Source organism: Prionailurus bengalensis, chromosome B1 (assembly GCF_016509475.1).
Source record: "Prionailurus bengalensis isolate Pbe53 chromosome B1, Fcat_Pben_1.1_paternal_pri, whole genome shotgun sequence".
Classification (NCBI taxonomy): domain Eukaryota; kingdom Metazoa; phylum Chordata; class Mammalia; order Carnivora; family Felidae; genus Prionailurus; species Prionailurus bengalensis.
This window is the reverse complement of record NC_057344.1, coordinates 84,561,833-84,584,144: the sequence shown is the minus strand read 5'-3', so window position 1 is coordinate 84,584,144 and position 22,312 is coordinate 84,561,833. Positions and strand designations below refer to the sequence as shown.

The window sequence follows — 22,312 nt, the reverse complement described above, 5'->3', positions numbered from 1 at the left end:
TTCCTAATTATCTTGTAGCCTTTATTTATTTATTTAAAAAAATTTTTAACGTTTATTTATTATTGAGAGACAGAGAGAGACACAGCATGAGCAGGGGAGGGGCAGAGAGAGAGGGAGACGCAGAATCCAAAGCAGGCTCCAGGCTCTGAGCTGGCAGCACAGAGCCAGACGCGGGGCTTAAACTCACGGACCGTGAGATCATGACCTGAGCCGAAGTCGGACGCTTAACTGACTGAGCCACCCAGGCGCTCCTCTTGTAGCCTTTAAAACATACTTTTTTTGTGATCTGAATTACATTATATAAATACTATGAGCAAGGCTTTCTTATACTAAAACCCTTTTCATTGTTTGGTCAATGTATTCATCAAAAAATGTATCACTGAGGAACAGACACATAAATTACATCTGTTCTCAGGTGACAGTACGTCATTCGCATAGCTGAGAAGAAAACAGATGAAGGTGAAGTAGGAAAATGGCTGTGGTGGTTCCACTAAAAAACTGACTTAAAATATTTGGCTATCTTTTTGGGAGGTATCAAAAGAAAGAAGTGAAGGAAATTCCTTCACTTAATGTGCTTTTCTGCAGTGCCAAATGTAAATAAATGTGCAAGTTTAAGTTACTCATTTCATGTAGTCTCATATTTACTTCTCTTTTATTGCTTTTGACTGACAAGTGCAATATTTGCTGTTGAAAAAGCCTGCAGAAAGATAATTTGAATAGTATGGTATCACTTTAGGCATAAAGTCTTTGTTTAGATCACCCCTTAACTTGATGGACAGGCTGATACCAAGCTCATCTGTGTACTGCTTCAGCAAGCCATATTTGTCCTACATCACTTCCCTACAGAGTACTTTTGAGATCTACACCAAATTATTTTTTTAATTAAACACATCTCTGGGGCGCCTGGGTGGTGCAGTCGGTTAAGCGTCCGACTTCAGCCAGGTCACGATCTCGCGGTCCGTGAGTTCGAGCCCCGCGTCAGGCTCTGGGCTGATGGCTCAGAGCCTGGAGCCTGTTTCCGATTCTGTGTCTCCCTCTCTCTCTGCCCCTCGCCCGTTCATGCTCTGTCTCTCTCTGTGCCAAAAAATAAATAAACGTTGAAAAAAAAATTAAAAAAAAAAACCATCTCATTGTTTTTTTTTTATTAATAAAGTCATCAGTAAAACAATGGGATATATAACACATATGAAAAACCTAAAGCAAATCAATGTTTGTAAGCTTTGGATGCATTTTTCTCTTTTATTTTAAATTTGATCCTAGAAGGCTATGTGCGTGTGTGTGTGTGTGTGTGTGTGTGCATGCACGCACGTGTGTGTGCATGTGATTATATGTATATAAACATCCCAGTGAAGTGAAGGATAGTGAAGAATTCAGATATTCATGCGGGTATTTAAAACTCAAAAAATACTATTCAAAATCTAACACACAACTCAACATTTGCCTTTAATAGCAGCACGTAGTAATATTTTATGAAATTACATGGTTAGGTTCCATGTATCATCACATGCCAATTCTGTACATGCTCAACTAGATTTTATGTGCCCTACGGACAGTTTTCAGCCTTTTAGCTGTGTTATAAACACAAAAATTTGATTGAGGAAAGCAAATAGATTAGGTGAATTCTCACCTAAGATTAGAGACTTCTAGTTCCAGGAAAGATGGAGTAAACACAATCTATTTTACTCTCTAATTACAAAAGAACTCTGGACAAAATCTATATGTCATTTATCAGAAGAATTAAGAGGTGGAGAAATGAAGGCAGATTGACTAGGTGCCTCAAGATTTAAAGAATGACATGACAGTGAGTTCCATGGCTGTTTTGTTTGTTTGTTTTTTTCCTTGTCTCATACATCCCAGCAATGTAGTAAAATGCCAAATAAAAATAGCAACCAAGAAAAGCCAAAGGATTGGTAAAGGGTGGGCAAACAGAATAAAAAACTTTTAATCATATTTGTCTGTTCTAGGGGTGATATTATAAAAATGGCAGGTTGCTCCCCGACTCAAAGAATGGTGCAGCAGGAGGTCAGTGAGAAACACCCCTCCCTGATAGAGCCCATGGACAGAAACCTGTATTCTACTCCCATTGCCATTTCAGTAAAGAGATATAGCATCCTTGCTTTGTGAAGTCTGTGATAACTGACTTCCAGCCTCCATGAATTAAATAGGAGGTGCCCCTCCCCTCAGATGCCCTGGTTGCAATTTTCATTTCTATTCCCTGCTGAAATAATAAAGCAACAGAATAGCTTTCTGCAGCAGAAGGTTTTTGGGGAGGGTGTGACTATTAAGGAATCACTGAGGGAGTTTCTTGGTGGTAATAGAACATCCCTTTATGATTATTTTGATGATAGTTACTCTAATTTACATCTGTGATGCAATTTCATAGAACACTATCTGTAGCCTCTCAACCAACCAACCAACCAACCACCCAACCAACCAAACAAGAAAATGAAACCTGGAGTAATCTGAATAAGGACTATAGCTAAGTTAATAGTATCGTACCAAAGTCAATTTCTTGAAAGCAAGAAAAAAATATATAAATATGTATTATTAGTTTATATATTAATATAATAGTATGTCACCTATTCAATCATAATTTACCTGAATGTTTTCTTCCTGAACATCTGGACACTGAATAAAAATGTGTTATGTGGTAAATGTGATAAAACTTAAAAAAAATTCTGGTTTTGCCACTCAGATTTTCTAATACTATTAATAAACCAACTATGACTAAGAATAACTATTTTCTCATAACTTTCAAACTTTGAGATCTTAATCCAAGAAGAGTAATGGCTTGAAAAGGAAAGTAAAGTTATCCTTCAGACCTGAATGATACTTTTTATGGTTTACATGAGTATAGGCATAGCTAGAGGGTATTATAGGATAACTCAGTACCTGGGGGTGAGTACATGGGGGATAAACTACTGATGCAATATTTTAAAGTAAATGAAGACAAAAAATTGAGAAAGTATATTAAAATTATAAATAACAGTGATAATAGTTTTTGTGTCATGCCTTTCTCCTAAGGGATATGATTCCTCTTTTAATCTCATCACTTTACAGATACAGTTCTGTGTTGATGTCTCTTTTTCAAATGACACAATTAAATGATAGATAGTTATGTGCCTGGACTTAGGTCAAAATGGAAATCAATAGTAGGGTCAAAGTCATAAATTAGGTCTCATGCTCTCCATCAAGTATCTTTGGGTTCACAGTTAAAGTGGACTGTTTTCAGCTAAATCTCCATCTGAATACCATTCCATTCAATGTGCCATGGTTGATACTAGATACTAGAATGTATCTATTTTGGTAGCAGGGTTTCCAGAAATTTTTTCTGCCAGCATAATGCTACTACTCTATAAGCAATACACTCAGGCATTTAATTTATTCTAATTTAATTTCTGCTCAAGTATTTTTTTTTGACATTTCAACAACTTTAAGTTACTTAATGGGTTGCAGAATTGAAGAATTGTTCATTGTGATGGAACAAACTTCTTTATCCTAACATTATACACAAACTTCTCCAAAGGGAAGATAATATCATTAATGCATTCTCTCATCACTTACTTTCTTCTTTCCATTTCAAATCTATGGAGTAGTTTCCGAAGACCACCATTCTTAAATCCCTGAAAATGGGCAGCTGGGGCTCCCACGGTGATGACATCGTAGAGAGCATCTGGAACAGGAATAGACAAGGAGATGAACATTTTGCAAATATTTGTCTCCAGCATGCTGTTGGCATGGAAGTATACACACTGTTGGAAGTTTGAGAAATTATTCTGTTTAATTTTGCAGGAATAACTATGAACTCACATCTCAAGGGGGCAAGAGGAGCTAATCAATCTTTCTAAAAGCCACCTGTGCACCTAACCAAGTTATAATATTTCTTTGATTTATAACTACATCTTAATTATATGCTACTATCTGGAACAGTATGTTCTCTCATTCTTCTATATACTTACTGAGATAACATGTTAATTGGTCTTTTGTGTATTTTACTTTATTGAGTTTTGCATCATTTAATTTGCAATCATATTGAAATTCAACAATAATGAACAATCTTTACAGAGAAAATTTACAGAGAAAAAACCCAAATTATTAATTCATCTTGGCTCAAGGGCAGAACATTACTAGTGCATTAAAAAAAAACAAAACAAAAAAAAAACCCTATACAGAGTAGTTTCCTGCCTGTGTAAAACCTTAGACAGCTTGGAATGCATGCTTTTGCAATTTTCTTAGGTGACATAGAAAGAATACACAAAATATCTCTAGATCTATTTTCCACAAAGATATTTTGTTTTTTTAATAAAAAAATCCATACATTTATATTGCAACTCCATCTTTTGATCTTGAAACATCAAGTTTGATGCTTATTAAGTTTAGGGCTTCAAAACATGGCATCAATTTTCCATTCTAATGAAAAGTATCCCCATAAGAAGGAAAACAGAGTGAGCATCTCTGGTTAAACTACATTTTATTTGAGAAACCTAATTTCATAGTAGATCCTTTTCGAATTGATTTTGGTATTGACACATTGGTTGTTTTTCAGTTCTCATTTACAGGGAAAACATAAATTATTTTATTAGCTTCACGTAAACACCGTAACTTCTTCATACTGGTTCAATCCAAATGCACTTGAAATATTTTTCTTAATAAAGAAACGTCTTCAAGTGAAAGACTTCAGCAGCACTCAGAGAAGTCAAGGTCACACAACAGAACAAAACAAAACAGAAAACAAACAAACAAAAAACCCCACAGAATACAACCCAAATCAACCCATCAATAAGGCACATACTGAACAATCACTCAATATATTGCTGGAGTGGTAATCTCTTGCCCTTTTAAAAAGTCACTAATAAACTGAAAGTTAGCTTTTCTTAATATAGCAGAATATAAGACTTGTGTGAAATTTAAAGACTTCTTAGTCCAGGATATTTTAACATAGGGCTAAGAAAAGGGTTTCAGGGAGTCCATGAATATATGCAAGTTTTATAAGTGTCTGTTCTACTTTATGGAAAAGGGCCGCAGCTTTCTCAAATAGCCATGACATTACCCGAAAGTTACCAACACTAAATTCCAGTCCATCTTCATCTATCTCATGAGAAACCCGAGCACCTTGAGAAATTACCTGCTTCATCTAAAGTCCCAAAGACTTCAGGGTCTTTCACCTTCTAATCCAGGGATGGAGAGCCAGGGGTTTAAGTTAATGACCAGAACCTGAGTCCCTCACTCTGGATCCCAGCTCTGCCACTTATGAGCTGTGCAACATTAGGAAAATTATTTAACCTCTCTATGTCTCAGTTTCCTCATCTAGAAAATGGAGTTGAAAATAATTAGAAGTGGTGAGCATTCACTATTATCTAGGATTCTTTTTCTTTTTTTTAAGCTTATTTATTTATTTTGAGAGAGAGAGAGAGAGAGAGAGGGAGAGAATGAGGAAGAGACAAAATCCCAAGCAGGCTCTGTACTGCCAGTGCAGAGCCCCACACGGGGCTTGAACCCAGGAGCCATGAGATTATGACCTGAGCTGAAATCAAAAGTCAGACACTTAACTGACTGAGACACCCAGGAGTCCCTACGATTATTTTCCTTATAAGAAGTTATCCTACCAAGGAAGCAAAGAAAGATGATATTTTAACTATTGCTTCTTTACCATGAAAATACACTTTTCAGTCTGAAAAGGAAAGTGAAATTGAGGCTCAGTCTTCGGTTCCTGTGTTAATTTAAACTAAATGCAAAAAGAAAAATCATCATGATGATGTAAGCAGAAATACATTTCTGCTAAAAGCTGGGTGACCAACAATACCAACAATATAACTAAGTCACTTTAAACCCAAATCCCATTAAGCCCAAGCTAAATGCATTCCTAACTCAAATTTTTTAATTGTCTGTAGCCTCCCGCTGGATTCAAAAATCCACATCTCCAACATCATCTAGCAAGAGGGGAAGAATGAAGGAAGGGGAAATCTGAGTTTGTGGCCTCTCCACCACCACCTAGCATGAGGGAAAGAATGAGGGAAGGGGAAATCTGCATAGAAAGAGAGACCAGTCCTAACTGATGGAGGTTAAAATAACTTATTTTTGTAAAATTTGCAAAAACACCTGACCAGAAACAAGTTGCTGAGGCCCACTGAAGAATCTTGTGATACCCATACACAGGAAGAGCCAGACCTGAACTTAAGTTGTACTAGCTTCATGGTAAATCTGTCTCTTCAATTCACCTATAGTTTCCGCATTTTTCCAAAGCTACTTTCTAGGAGCAGAAACTTTCTTTTTGTTCCTCCACTTTGCTCTGGGAAATTCTAGATATCTGTGAAGGAACCATGAAACTTGGAAGTGGCAGGTAAAGAAAGAGAAGCAAGTTGCTCAAATATTCTCCATGCCTCATAATAAAGAGCTGATTATTTTTAAATCTAATGAAGACATGTGTGTTTCTTGAATCCAATGATATAAAGAGCTTCTTTAGTTATAAACAAGTTCTTTGATATCCAAAGTTCTGACTGACTTTTACTTGTTTCTATTCTATTTTCTATTTATAAGCTCATTCGTTTCAGAGTTTTAACACTATTTTTTTTATCAAAGCCTACAAAATCTCTATTTCTGGCTAGTTCTGACCTTTTCCACATTAAATAATCAAATTCCTAAGTGCCTTATGAACATTTCTGAATTTAAATCAGTTATTAAGCTTCACTTGCTCTAACTCTTCCAACCTGGTCTTCCTCCCCAGTTGTCTATGATCATTACAGACACCACATTTTTTTTAAGTCTTCCAGAGTAAAACTCTCAAGATATCAAGATCATTTTCAATTTCTCCCTTTCCCTCAACATTTTACCTGATCAGCTTTTTTAATGTTTATTTATTTTTGAGAGAGAGAGAGAGAGAGAGAGAGAGAACACAAGCAGGGAGCACAAGAGAGAGAGGGAGACACAGAATCTAAAGCAGGCTCCAAGATCTGAGCTATCAGCACAGAGCCTGATACAGGGCTTGAACTTGCCAACTGTGAGATCATGACCTAAGCCAAAGTTGGATAGTTAACTGACTGAGCCACCCAGGTGCCCCTTACCTGATGAGTTCTCATAACTCTTCTACCAAATTTTATTTTCTCTTATCAGTGTTAATTATCTTTACCTTAATTCTGATCTTTGTTATTTCTTGTCGGGATTACTATTGCCTCTTCAGTCTTAGCCTCCCTCTATCCACAGTGCACTAGATCACTTTCCTATATGCGTGGCCATTCAGTCACTTGGCCCAAAAGCACAGGCTCTGATACTTATACTCCTCCTCATACATTTCAAATATTAACAGAAGAACATTCAAATGCCTCAATATCATCCATGTTGTAGGTTTTCAATAAATGCCAATAAATAAATATTTGTTTAATAATTCAGTTTGTCTTATTTTTTTTGCAGATCATACAAGGTATTACTATTCTTTGAAATGTTTTTGAATGCTTATTTTTGTGAATGTTGGAGGAGCAGAGTGAGAAAGAGGCAGAGAATCCAAAGCAGGCTCTGCACTGTCAGTGCAAAGGCCAATGTGGGGCTTAAACTCACAAACCACGAGATCATGACCTGAGCTGAAGTTGGATGCTCTACCAACTGAGACACCCAGGCTCCCCAAGGTACTATTTTCATAATTGAAGAAATAAAAAAGTTTATAAACACTATCAGGAAAAACATTGGAATCTGAAATAAGTATATCTTCATGGGATGAGGATGAAAATATATCCATCCATAGACTATATTCTATAAAAGAATAAGAGAACTTATGATTATTCACATGCAAAAGAATGAAACTAGATCCTTATAGCATGCACAAAAATCAACTCAAATTAAAGACTTAGACATAAGACTTAAGACTATACAACTCCTAGAAAGAAACATAGAGGAAAAGTGTTATGATATTGGTATTTACAAATATTTCATAGATATGACACTAAAAGCATAAGCAACAAAAACAAGCAAAACTACATCAAACTAAAAAGCTTCTGCATAAGTGAGGAGATGACAGACTGAAAAGAAAAAGAGGAAATATCTGCAAACCATATATCTGATGAGAAGTTAATCTCCAAAACATATAATGAACTCCTATAACTCAGTAGTAAAAAAATTAATAACCTTATTTTAAAATGGGCTAATGCCTTGACTAGACATTTTGCCAAAGAAAATTACAAATGGCCAACAGGTATATGAAAAAATGTTAAATGTTATTAATCACCAGGGAAAATGCAAATCAAGAAGAAGAAGAAGAAGAAGAAGAAGAAGAAGAAGAAGAAGAAAGAAAGAAACAAAGAAAAGACAGTGAGTGTTTGCCATGATGTGAACAAATTTGAATCCTTGCACAATGTTACAGGATTCAAAATATGGTGCAGATGCGATGGGAAATAGTATAGACGTTCCTTATAAAGTTAAAAATAGAATAACGGGGGCGCCTGGGTGGCGCAGTCGGTTAAGCGTCCGACTTCAGCCAGGTCACGATCTCGCGGTCCGTGAGTTCGAGCCCCGCGTCAGGCTCTGGGCTGATGGCTCAGAGCCTGGAGCCTGTTTCCGATTCTGTGTCTCCCTCTCTCTCTGCCCCTCCCCCGTTCATGCTCTGTCTCTCTCTGTCCCAAAAATAAATAAACGTTGAAAAAAAATTAAAAAAAAATAGAATAACGGTTCAGCAATCCCAGTTTTGGGCATTTACACAAAAGACATGAAATCAGGATCTCAAAGAGATATTAGCACCTCTATGTTCGTTTAAGCACTATTCATAATAGGCAAGATATGGAAGGAACCGAAATATCCATCAGTGGGTGAATGGATACTGAAAATGGATAAAGAAAAGTGGGTGAATTCCATGTACAATGGGATACTATTCAGCTTTAAAAAAGAAAGAACTTCTGCAATATGTGACATGGATAAACCTTGAGGTTATTATGTTAAGTGAAATAAGCCACAAAAAGACAAATAATGCATGATTCTACTTGTATGAAGTATCTAAAATTAAGTGAGAATCAAATTAATAGAAACCAGAAGTAGAATACTGGTTGCCAGTGGCTGGGAGAAGAGGGAAAAGGAAAGTCACTAATCAAATGGTATAAAGTTTCAGTCAAGGAAGCCAAATATATACCAAACAATAAGTTATTAGGTATTGTACACTTAACATTTTGTTAAGAGGTTAGGTCTTATGTTAGATATTCTTGCTACAGTGAAAGAAAAAAGTTTATGACTGTGTCGCTGTCAATGTTTCTATAAAACTTGAATTAAATTTTAATATTCTGTCTAAAACAGGAAGAAATTTAAAAATACTTTAAAAATGTCTCACCACACACACACAGTCTCCCCATAAAAAAACACAAACAAAAACAAACAAATAAACAAAAAACTTGTTTTTTGAGGTGAATATGTTAATTAGCTTGACTGTAGTAATCATTTACTATGTATATGTATAACAAAATATCATATTATATATCTGCAATATATATATATTAAAATACAAAAACATATTTATTGTTTAAATACTTTTGAAAATGTTTATGTTTGAGATAATTTTGGATTTCCAGAGTTGTTGCAAAATTAGAGAGTTCTGTATACCCTTCACACATGTTCCCTATGTTAAAATCTTACAGAGTCATAGATTAATTATCAAAACTAAAAAATTAATCTTGTACTATTACATCAAAATAAGTAGATAGTATGTTAGGATTGGTTTCTCCACTAACACCCTTTCCTCTTTCAGGAACTAGTCCAATATTCCACATTTTATTTAGCTGTTGTCATCTCCTCCAATCTATGATAGTTCCTCAGTCTTTCATTTTTGACTGTAGCACTTTTGAAGAATACTGGTAAGTTACGTTGTAAAGTGTCCCTCTGTTTGGATTTGTCTTATGTTTTCTCATAATTAGACTGAAGATTTGCACTATTGAGTAGGATACTATGGAGACAATATGCCCTTCTCAGTGCATTATAACAGGGAGTATGTTAAGTTGTTATGTATTACGTGCTGTTAACCTTGTGATGACAAGTTGATTCTTCACTGTAAAGTTACTAAATATTTAAAGAGACATATTTTAAGACAATGCAGTATCTTGTTTCTGTTTAACTTGCTCCCACTCATTTTAGCATCTATTGATAAATCTTGTCGAAGGCAATTATTACTGCTGTGTTTGAATGCTCATTTTCCATTTCCCTCATTCCTTCCACATTCATTAATTGGAATTCTTCTGGAAAGAATAGTTGACCCTTCTCCTTTATTCTTTTATATATTCAGTTTTTTATTAACATCAATATGGGCTCATGGGTACTTTGTTCCTTGGTTTATGAACTAACACTATCTTCATGTTCAAGTTGTTCCAGCTTTGTCCATTGGGAGCTCCTTCAGTTAGCTCTTGTGCTATTTATATATGTTCCTTTCACACACACCATTTGTTGTCATCGTTGTTGTTCATTTTTTGAGCACTTCCTTACTTTCAAGAGCCACAGGATACTCTAGACTCTAATCTTATATTTTCCCTGCCTCAGCTCTAGAATCAACCAGCTTTCCAAGAATCCTAGTCCCTTTAACTAGACAATGGTGTTTAGAAATCAAATACTGGGGGTAGTTATACTCATTACTGTTGCTTCCAATCCTTTCAGGTGCTAGAGGTAGGAAATATATGTATGTATACTAACTTGTTTACATACACACATCTATATCTATCTATACTAACAACAACAAACCCATGAGTCCATATTATTACTCTGATTCAGTTCAGAATCACAAGATTCCTTCTGGCCTTCCTTCCTCCTTTATTTCTAACTTCTTTTGCTCACTATCTTCATACCTACATATTGATTAACCCTAGTATATAAATAAAATAGTTTTAGAATTGTTCATTCATACTTCTGCTAGGAGTGAATTTACTAAGGGAAGTACAATGTTTGTAATTTGTTTTTAATATAGCCTTATAATATCCAGTGTTTCCTTAGATCAGATCCTTTATTTCCCATTCTTTTCATTAACTTATCATTTTTTATAATTTTATTTACCATTTGTTATCATTTTAAACAAGATATTAAAAATAAATTAACAAGAAAGCATATTGGGAATATGAAATTCTCGGGAAAGTTTACATAATAATTAGTATCACAACAATTAGGATTTGAAAAAAAATAAGAACAGAAAGGGAGCCAATTTCCTTACATAGGTATATGTTCTCCAGGGTGAAGGTACCAGGAGGTAAAACACAGGAGACTCCCCAAATATTCTTTATTCTTGATCTTCATAGAAAATATTTCAAATAGTCAAGTAAAAACTAGTGTTGCTATGTTTCAGCACAGCTAGCAGAACTGAACACTATCTATATTTTAGAAGACATCTCTCCCATTTCCCCACCTTGCAAGCCAACCTTAATAATCCATTAATATCAAGAGGCTTTCTCCACAGGGACAATAAGTAGGGTTTATGTCTGGATACGGAAAGAGCAAGTAGGTCTCTCTTGCTCTCTCACTTTCTTGCCTTTTGATTCTACCTACCTGATTAAAACCATTGCTCAAAAAGCTGGGATCTTTATGTGCCTATTTTGTAGAGGGTCAAAGAATTTAGGTTTACCTAACCTTTGTATATTTGAGGTCTTCAAAAAGTTGAAGTGTTAAAATTTAAACATTGATAACTCTGATATTGTGATTTATAACATAAAAAAGACAGCCACAGGCTCATAATAGTCAGTCAAGAGACCCACATCAGCAAACCAAGCCTTAATACCTAATCTAACTGCAGTTTCAGCCCCCCAGGAATGTAATCTTTAACTAGTCAACATAGAATTTCTTGGTCAGCACTAGGAGATTTACTAACAGGTCCCTTCCATTTCCCTTAGGATGATCTTGCCTAAAACAATGGATTCCTTTGCCAATCATTTTCTTTTTCCCCATTTCCTCAATACCTTTAAAAAAATCTTTCCTTTCTTTAGCTCTACAGAGCTCCTTTCTATTTACTAGGTGGGATGCTGTCTGATTCATGAATCATTCAATAAAGTCAATTTGATCTTTTAAATCACTCGGTTGAATTTTTGTTCCTTAACAATAACAGGAAATAAATATTTGGTCTTTGTTCCCTCTTCTGGTACAGCGGTCCTAAAAACCCTTGGAATTTCCTCAGCGTTGAGAGCTTTTCTCATGTTTAATGAAGTGACTATCGAACCTCACCTAAGGGTAGGGACTGGATGCCAGTGAACCAAACAAAGTGATTAGAGGTTGGAATTTTCTATCCCTCCTCTCACACCCTGCCTCCTGGGAGAAGAAAAGAGCTGGAGATTGACTTCAATCCTCAATGGCCAATTATTTAATCAATTATGCCTATGTAGTGAAGTCTCAAACGAACAAACAAAAACACAACCCAAAGGACTAGGTTTGGAGAGGTTCCGTGTTGGTGAACATGTGGAGATGCTGGGAGAGACGTGTTCAGAGAGCATGGAAGTTCTGGATACTCTCCCTATGCTTTGCCCTGTGCATCTCTTCCATCTGGCTATTATATCCTTTTATAATAAACCAGTGATCTAGTAAATAAAATGTTTTTCTGAGTTCTGTGAATAGCTCTATCAAATTAATTGAACGCAAGGAGAAGGGAACCTTTGATTTCAAGCCAGATAGTCAAAAGTACGGGTAACAAGCTGGACTTTCGATTGGCATCTGAAGTGAAGGGCAGTCATTGACCTGGGAATCTGATGCTATCTCCAGGTAAATAATGTTAGAATTGAGTTGAAATTTAGGACATTCAGTTGGCATCTGGGGAGAGTTGGAAATAGATGATGTGAGGAAAGCCCCATCCACGGATTGTGGAATGGTTCCACAATCATGAATGACCAAGGAGTGGCTCTGAAAGAAACCGAAAGTAGCTGCTGAATGTTATTCTCAGAATTTACATGAACTTAAGCAAAAGAATACAGCTGTGCGCTTCAGCTATGGATATGTTAGGTTTGTCACATAATCTAAAATAAGAAGATGCTGTATACAGCTATATAATCCTTAACTTTGAAATCATCTCTGTCATAACTTTACACTAATCACTATAATTTTTAAATACCACACTCTTACTGAAATCACAAAATCTCAACTCTTGGGAGTCTTAGTATTTTGCAAATATTGTTTGACAATTATCATTTACCAATATCACAGTATTGGAACTGCTAGATTTATCTCTTTGGTCCTTTCACCCTTGAATGCCACTTGCAATTATGACAAAAATGGTAGACAGATTTTGGTACACTATGGAATTCATTTCCTGGTATCTTAGTGTAGTTGATGAAGAACGGTATACACTTAAAGTACTATGTTCAGTCTTGGCTGTAACAGTTGTACTTTTTAAAATTCAGTTAGAATTAACTGAAATGTATTGTATTCCTCTAACAATGAGCAGATATACAAGTAAACAAATAGTCAGTAAAAATAAAACTCTTAAATAACAATCTTATTCATATTTGTCTCTTTGGAAAAATTTCCTCATTTTATCCTGCTGTTTAAATTATCTATCTTTATGATATAAATAGTCCTTAACTGTATATAATAAAAGCGTTCATATTTTTGATACTTAGAGGCAACTATAAAAATCTAGGTGGATATTTATTTTATGAAAATTTGAGCAATAAAATCAGAGGTCTTTTTTCTTTCTAAAAAAAATAGAATCTGTGTGTCTTCTTTTTTTGATAGTTCATATCTCAAAACTTGTCCTTGGCTTTGTGAAAATGGCATCATACACAGCATAACAGGGAAGTGGAATTCAAGTTGCAAATCTCATCAAGCTAAAGATACTAAGTTGGCTTGAAATTTAATAATAGGGCTGCCTCATAGCCTTTAAAAGCCATTTAATAATAGATATGAGATAATAAGTCTATTTTTTTCCCAGAAAATCTCTTTAAAGTTCCTACAACTATAAAAATAGTTCTAATGAAAAGAAAAAAAAAAAAACATAGACATGCTGATCTCGTTTCAAGGAGCAATTTAAGCACAATCCCTGACTTCAACATGGCCCACAAAATGACTTTGACGTGAATCACAAGAGAACAAGGAATTTTAAGGGAAAACTATTTCAGAATAGTTGAAACAATTTGGCAACATCATGAAACATATCTAAAAGTAATTATACTTCATTGATGATGTGATATACTCAAATTCAAGACACAGAAATCAGGGAGCTCTAAACAACTCCTCATTTGTTCCTTCCCTCAATGTGGATGTTTGAAAACTAAGGAGCAGAGGTTAGCTGATTCATCCTAGTTACACAATAAATTCTGGCTTATGTTGCACCTGATTCCAACTATAGCTTTATGATTTACTATAGATTTTTTCTTTCTTTTCTTTCTTTTCTCTTTGTATCTTTCTTACCCTGTCTCCTTGTCTCTGTCTCTGTCTCTCTCTCTTTGCCATGTACTATAATATGCTATTATATATCTATAACATAAAATAAAACAACTTAAACACAGAATAATATCACAAGAATCCAGGGTGCCTGGGTGGCTCAGTCAGGTTAAGCATCTGACTTTTGATTTTGGCTCAGGTCATGATCTCATGGTTCGTGAGTTTGAACCTAACATCCAGCTCTCTTCTGTCAGCGTGGAGCCTGCTTCAGATCCTCTGTCTCCCTCACTCTGCTCACTCTCTCTCTCTCTCTCCCTCAGAAATAAAATAAACCTTTAAAAAAGTGTTACAAGAATCCATATTTTATAATATTCATAACTGGTTTTCTATTAAAGTAATATTCACTGGGGTAGAAAACTTTGTTCTTAATTTTAAGGTTTTGTCTTTGTTACTGTCACTGCCATCTAAGATCTCTATTGGGATTGTATTTGCTGTATTAAGTAATGAATAAGGGTGAAAAGTTAACTTAATGGGCCTGGGGGCACCTGACGTTAAATGGAGGTTATTTCATTTGTCAGTATGAGACAGGACAACATTAGTTCTGCTCAGTTACTTGTTTCTAGAGCTAGACATTAGCCTTGTGTTTGGTGAATCTGCCTGCTATTGTTTGCAAAGCTGCCTATCCAAATATATCAGGCATATTAATCAAATGTGGATTGAGGTAATTTACTAATGGTGAGAATGAAAATAAATGTACTACATCCAAATAACTCACCAGTGAAAATACCAAGGCTTGGCCAATCTTACTTGCATCATTACCTTGCAAAATGTTGTCTGTAATGCAGCTAAACATTCAAACCAGTAACCATGGATCTTAAATAAATTTAGCTGAAATTATTTTAATATGCTGACTACATGTTATATAAGCAAGTAGAAAATCTGATTGACTGTCATCTTAAACTTTAACCATTTTATTTTGCAAATAAGAAAACCAATGCTCAGAAAGCTTATTTAACTTAGTCAATATCAAAGAAGTGGATGGTAGGACCCCAAAAATTCAGTCAAGTTTTCAATTTCTATTATAACATATAGTTGGTGATATAGCCTATAAAGCACTTACTTTACCTAAATTCCAATCTCAAATAATCAATTTTCAACTTACAAAAACATATTTTAAAAAACATATAAGCTTAATATTCAATATTACATACATTATATGTATACCATATATATGATGTATATAAAATTATTTATATATGTATAATACAATACAATACAATACAATATCTATAAAATTTACATGAGGTGCCTTGGAGAAAAAGTCAGTATGCGGTAGAACTCAGTACCTTTGCATTAATTCTTGGCTACGAGGATATCTAGCCTTTTCCCACATTTTCTCCTTTAGGTCTTCAAAAAGAAGAACCAGTCTTTCTGAAAACTGCTCTAGAGCAAAAGTCTCCTAGTTCATGAGTCGTACCCTAGTTCTATAACATCAAAATCTTGCTTTTCTCTATACTACTTGATATTTATCATCACAAATAAGAAATTCCTCTATATATCCTGTTATTATGGGTTGATTTATGCTTCCCAGAAAGATATCCTAGAATATGACCTTATTTAGAAATATGGTCTTTACAGATGTAATCAAGTTCAAATCAGGTCATTAGGACAGATCATAATTCAGTGTGAGTGGTGTCCTTAAGGGGGAGGTTCGGAGATAGAGACAGACACAGTGGAGATGATGTTAAAATCCACAGGGAACACTGTATGATGCATTGATAAACCAAAGAAAATCAAAGACTGCCAGCAAGCTATCAGAAGCCAGGAGGAGGTAAGGAAGAATACCCCTATAGGTTTCAGAGGGAGCTAGCTTAGCCAAAACTTTGATTTCAGACTTCTGGCCTCCAGACTGCAAGACAATATTTTTTTGTTTATTTAAGCCATTCAGTTTGTGGTACTCTGTTACAGCAGATCTAGGAAACTGATACGTATCACAAACCAAAATAATTAGGAGAAATTATGTTTGCTTTTAGAAATTTACTTCAGTTGCAAGTTTCTTCCTCTCAAATTACAGAAACCCAAACTGAACACATTGTTTTCCTTCTAGCTCACTCTGGTCCATTTTTCAGATAGCATCTTGGAAAGAACAGCACAAATGGTTCTGTTTTTGTTTTGTTTTCAAGAAGTAAGTATAATAAAAGGTCACCTAGATAATATTTTTTCTTTGGTGGAAGTATGTTAGGATCATTGCCAAATATTTGAATGCATATTTAAATATACATCTGTATCAACTGGGCCCCAACAAGCCACTTGGTTTGATGATACAGCTATCTATCCACAGATGTACTGAAGCTGTCCTTCTCTCATTTCTTCCTTCTATCAGTCATTAAGTGCTTACATATGATAATTTTTCCAAAATGCCTAACTCATCGTTTCTCTAAATCTGGCTACTTCTTAGTTCAAGATTTCATTGTCCCTTAATAGGCTCTTCACTGATCACTTTTCTCCTTTTAACAGACCTGATAGAACTGAAAGATCTATTTTGTTCCAGTGATGGCAAATGCTACCTGTTTCATAACGGCTATTATTGTTCATTCTAGGTGTTTTACATACTCCAATTCACTTAAATAGGAAAAGTACACTTGCTTAGAAAGTAAATAACGGACTTAAGGTCATACATCAAAAATGGGAGAGCTGAAATTCTGTTTCATTTCAAATTACATAAACTTTACTATATCATTAGAGGGATTTAATATTTGTCATTAGAAAAAAAAAGACATTGGTTTTCAGATAGATTTTAAGTATTTTAGTTTCTTTATTATTTATTTATACTTTGGTTTTGATGATTTTTAAAACCACCGGATGTTATGTTCGAACTACTGGTAGATATGCAGCAATCAAGAAAGAGTTTCTAAATGCTTTGGGCCAATCCATTTCATTTGTATTTCAGTTCTTTCAGTGTCATAACTTCTGGTGAAAAGGAGCCAAGTTAAAATTTTAGATAGTAGATAAAGGTTACTAGAGGTATTCACATTACACATCATAATGATTATGACTACACTTAAACTTGCACATTAGCTGGTTGCATATATATAATCAATATGTACAAACACAAAAAAAACTGGTTAATTTTTATGCTTGTAAAACTTCAGATGATTCTAAAGCAGAATAGAGATTTTGACTTTTCAAAACCTAGAACCTCTATATTGTGACAATGGCTACAAAATAGGGTGTTAGCATGCATCTTTAGATGTATCTGTGTCTGTTTGCATGTTGATACACTTATCCTGAAGGACTGGATGATCTAAAGTAACTTTTGGCTCCAGGAATATGGGTACTGGTAGGATGACTATAGCACTTACCATTAAACAGGGAGACTTTTGAGAGGGAAGAGAGGTGAAGACCTTCTTTAACAATGATGCTGGACAACAAGCATAATATCAGACTTTGATGTATGTGAATGCAGGCATATAGTCACTCTACTTATGCACAAAAATTGATATTGCAGTAAGTTAAAGGAAATGGGAGATGAGAAAAATATTTTAAAATATTTTTTTTACTAAGAAATAGCAAGGAATCATGTAGAATGGCAATGAATGCAATACAGTGTTCGCTGTAAACCTCATTCAAGTATGTTTATAAAAATCTATACACTTTTCCTTGAAAAATGTTTCTCACAACTTAGTAAAATACTCTACCACCTTCTTTCTGATAAATCCCCTGCTCATAGAGAAGCGGGTGATTCTGTTGATAGTCACCACTAAATCAGAAAAACAGCTCATGAGTCTATCTTTGGGCTTTGATTTTTCAAGATAGGAACAAAATGAACAAGTCTTGTTTTTCCTTTTTCTTATTAAAACAGTAACACAGTTATTAGCCATCACTGGTACTACTTAGGAAGCTAACACTTACTTCGTATATTCACCTGTTACTCAATTCAGGTGCCACATTTTTAAAGTATTGTTTAGAAACACAGCAACAAAAATGCTATACCCCCTTTTGTAGCAATCAGGGTCATTATCAAGTTAAATTGCTTCATCTTCATCTTTATATAATTCTGAAATTTTAAATTCTGCCAATAGTCAAGCCTTTTTAAAAAAGCACACACTAACATAACTTGCTCATTTAAAAAAAAAGAATATTATATATTACCTTTCAAGTGAGGGCTGTGGACATGCATTCTTTGCAAATGTAGATTTACTGGAACAAATTCTAATGTTTTTTCTCCTTTGCTGCTGCTTGATTTGAAAGAGGACCCTAAGTGGAAAAAAAACTGAACATTATTATTAAGTAAATAATAAATGTGTGTGTATGCACGTATGTTGAAAAGTATGCTTGATATAGAAAAATGTTACAAGGATTTCAGAAAGGAAAACATATTTGTATAAGCTGCTTTTCTTTACGGAAATTCAATTTTAAAATTCTCAGTTATTCTTATAATAATACCATGAGATAAAACAGTGCAATTTGTTTCTTCTTGGTCTATCATGCCAAGATGGTAGAGTTAGAAATAAAAGTTGTTTTTTTTAAATTTTGGCTCTTCCATATCCATAATAACAATGTTTATTATTGTTTTCACCTAACATATATGAAATGGAATTTAGTTTGAATACGTAAAAAGTTTTTGCTTTCATACCTGTTTCCTTGCTAAGTTCTGTCAGAATATCTTGGTACATATTCACCATTTGATCACAGTGAGTAAGGACATTTTTCCGTAGATTGTCCCAGTGCGGAGAAAGCTCACCAAGTTCCTTTAGCTCCTGGTTTCTGTTAAGAATGGAAAAGAGAGGAAAATAATAATTTTGATCTTATGTCCACAGACAAGGAACACTATAAAGGTTGCCAAATTAAAAAGAAACTGATTTACCATCCATTTCAGGAAAGTTTTATCCACTTATTAGAAAAAAAAAATATTTTCTTACATCAGCCCTAACAATATCTTTCCAGGTATGTCTCCTGAGGCAAGAGAAACAAAAGCAAAAATAAACTACTGGGACTACATACAAAAAAAACAAAACTTCTACATAGCCAAGGAAAAAAACCAACAAAACTAAAAGGCAATCTATTGAATAGGAAAAGATATTTGCAAATGACATATCCAATAAATGGTTAGTATCCTAAATATATAAAGAGTTTATACAGCTCAACACCAAAAAAACAAATAATCCAATTAAAAAATGGGCAGAAGACGTGGATAGACATTTTTCCAAAGAAGACATACAGATGGGCAACAGACACATAACTGCTCAATATCACACATCATCAGGGAAATGCAAGTCAAAACCACACTGAGCTAAAACCTCACACCTGTCAGAATGGCTAAAATAAAAAACTCAAGAAACAACAAGCATTGATGAGGATGTAGGATGGGGGGAAATGAAAACTGGTAAAACTGTGGAAAGTAGTATAGACGTCCCTAAAAAGTGAAAAACAGAACTACCTTATGATCCAGTAGTTGCACTCCTGGGTATTTACCCAAAGAATAAAAAAAATACTAATTCAAAAGGATTTTGCACCCTATGTTATAGTAGCATTATTTACAATAGCCAAATTATAGAAGCAACCCAAGTTTCCATCAATCGATGAATGGATAAAGAAGTAGTATATGTATGTATACAATAGAATATTAATCATAAAAAAGAATGGAATCTTCCCATTTCCAACAACATGGGTAGATCTAGAGAGTAAAATGGTAAGTGAAATAAGCTAGTCAGAGAAAGACAAATATCATATGATTTCACTCATATGTGTAATTTAAGAAACAAAACAAACACGTAAATGGAAAAAAAAGAGACAAACCAATAAACAGACTCTTAACTATGGAGAACAAACAGATGGTTATCAGAGAGGAGGTGGGTGTGGAGATGGATGAAATAGGCAAAGGGGATTAAGAGTACACTTATCTTGATGAGCACTGAGAAATATATGGAATTGTTGAACCATTATATTGTACACCTAAAATTAAATAACACTGTATGTTAACTCCATTGGAATTAAAATAAAATAAATAATTTTAACACAAAGGAAGACATGAGTAATTTAGGTCACCCAAACATTAAAGTTTTATATGGCAAAGAGGTAAAAAAAAAAAAAAATACAAGTTAAATAAATGTTTTCACTGGTAAAACTTCACAAAGATGACAAAAACTTAACTATCCTCTATATATTATATATGTATAAATATATAATATATAAATATATAAAATATATATTAATATATTATATATTAATACATATATTATACATTATATATAAATATATAATATATAAATATATAATATATATATTATATATTATGTTATATATATATAATATGCATATAATATATATATGACAATTCAGTTAAAAACCAAACACTAAAACCTCAATAGAAAAACAGCTAAATCCTAGACTTCAGCCATCCAAAATAAAATAATGTGGAAAAAAATAATGTGGGAAGGGCTATCTGACTAGGTCTGAAGGAAACACAAGATATTCCAGTAACCCAGTTTATTTACAATATAGCTGTAAAATATTTTAAAAGCCCATAAATGGTATAATCAGTTGTGATTTATTGGCCTCAGTTTCTCTCAAGAGGACAATTTAAGTAAATGCGGTATGCATGTTTTGTCTTTTCTTTATCAAAAGGAAGAGCTAATCCTGCCATTTAGGTTTTAATTATTACCTTTTATCTAATTCTCTAGCCTTTAGCCAAGTTAATTCAAATCATCAGAATGCCTTTTTAAATTATAATGATAAATAGTCTAACATGCTGCTTGGTTAGATCTCTTACTCATTTCTGTAACCTTTTACCAACAACATTTTCATGAGGCTAATTTAACCAGCAATAATGAACCTTCTTTGCTATTTTGGCTGTGAAACATGCTAAATACCAAGCTAATAAATTCAGAAGATGTAGAATCTCTAACATCCTGTTAAATGTAAGAATAATGGATGGTGTGCAAAAATGTGACTTGCTTTCAAATGCTCGTAGCTGCCTTTGTTTTGTTTCAATGGGGATGCAGTATAGTAGTGCTGCATCTTTTATCTGATGTCTCCACAATTTTGGCGAACATTAATCTCATTTTTAACTTTTCCATAGATTAGCTTTCATCACACAACATTTATGGGAGAAGAAGTTGTCAATTAATAGACAATAAGAGTAAAGAAAGTTCATGACCGGAGTTGAAGGGGGAGACTGAAAAACTGGAGAGTCAAGTTCTCTGTGTGCACTCAAATAGCCGGACAAATTCAAATTCAGGACAAAACAACAGCAACCAACACAAAAAAATAATTCCAAAAGCCTGAGATATCTAAGTCAAAAGATCTGGACAATTAGGTCAGATATGAGATCGACAGCAACTGTGACATATCAACTTACTTTATTTTCAATATACAGTTAAAATGAAAATGCTAGCTAAGTATTCCTATTTAATACTCATAGATGCACCATGGGTTTATAATTCATGCTGTCCCTGAATCCTTGTCAGAAAGAATAATGAAAAGAGAGGGAATGAGGGAGGGAAGGAAAGGTGGTAATGAAGCTGCTGACGACATTGTAGGATACTGGGGTGGGGTACATCTCCTTCCCTAAGAGAAACCTGGCAAACCATGGTCAGAAAAGTTTAGTGTTCTTGGGGACTTGAGATAAGCTGAAAGGAGTCCATAATGTGTTGTTTACAATTTATTACACTCCTCCAATATGTCAAAAATGATATACAGAAATCTATAGATGAAACCTGACATTCACTGCTCATTTCTGGCACTGAACAGCTACATGTTCTAAAAGGGAAAAACAACCAAATAAAGCTTCTCTGCATTGAAGAAAACCCTCGAGTACAGAGGAGCTATAAAATAAAAGTATAATAAACCAGAGCAGAGTAATAAAAAGTTAGAAAACAAAATGGGACATAGTAAGAGGGTAGTTGTAAGTTTAAGAAAAATGAAAGAAATTGATTACATTAATACACTAAAATAGACAAAGAGAGAAGGTACTTAGGGGTACTCAAATCAGGAAACTTTT

The 22,312-nt window shown here is 34.3% G+C and overlaps 1 protein-coding gene across 1 annotated transcript in view; it reads right to left on the bottom strand.

Moving 5' to 3' along the window:
- Positions 1–22,312, bottom strand: part of INPP4B (inositol polyphosphate-4-phosphatase type II B) — a 399,964-nt gene that overhangs the window by 151,744 nt on the left and 225,908 nt on the right. The window contains 3 exon segments of the mRNA XM_043568210.1: positions 3,565–3,673; positions 18,463–18,567; positions 18,947–19,077. Of these exon segments, the coding sequence (XP_043424145.1) occupies positions 3,565–3,673; positions 18,463–18,567; positions 18,947–19,077 (345 nt within the window).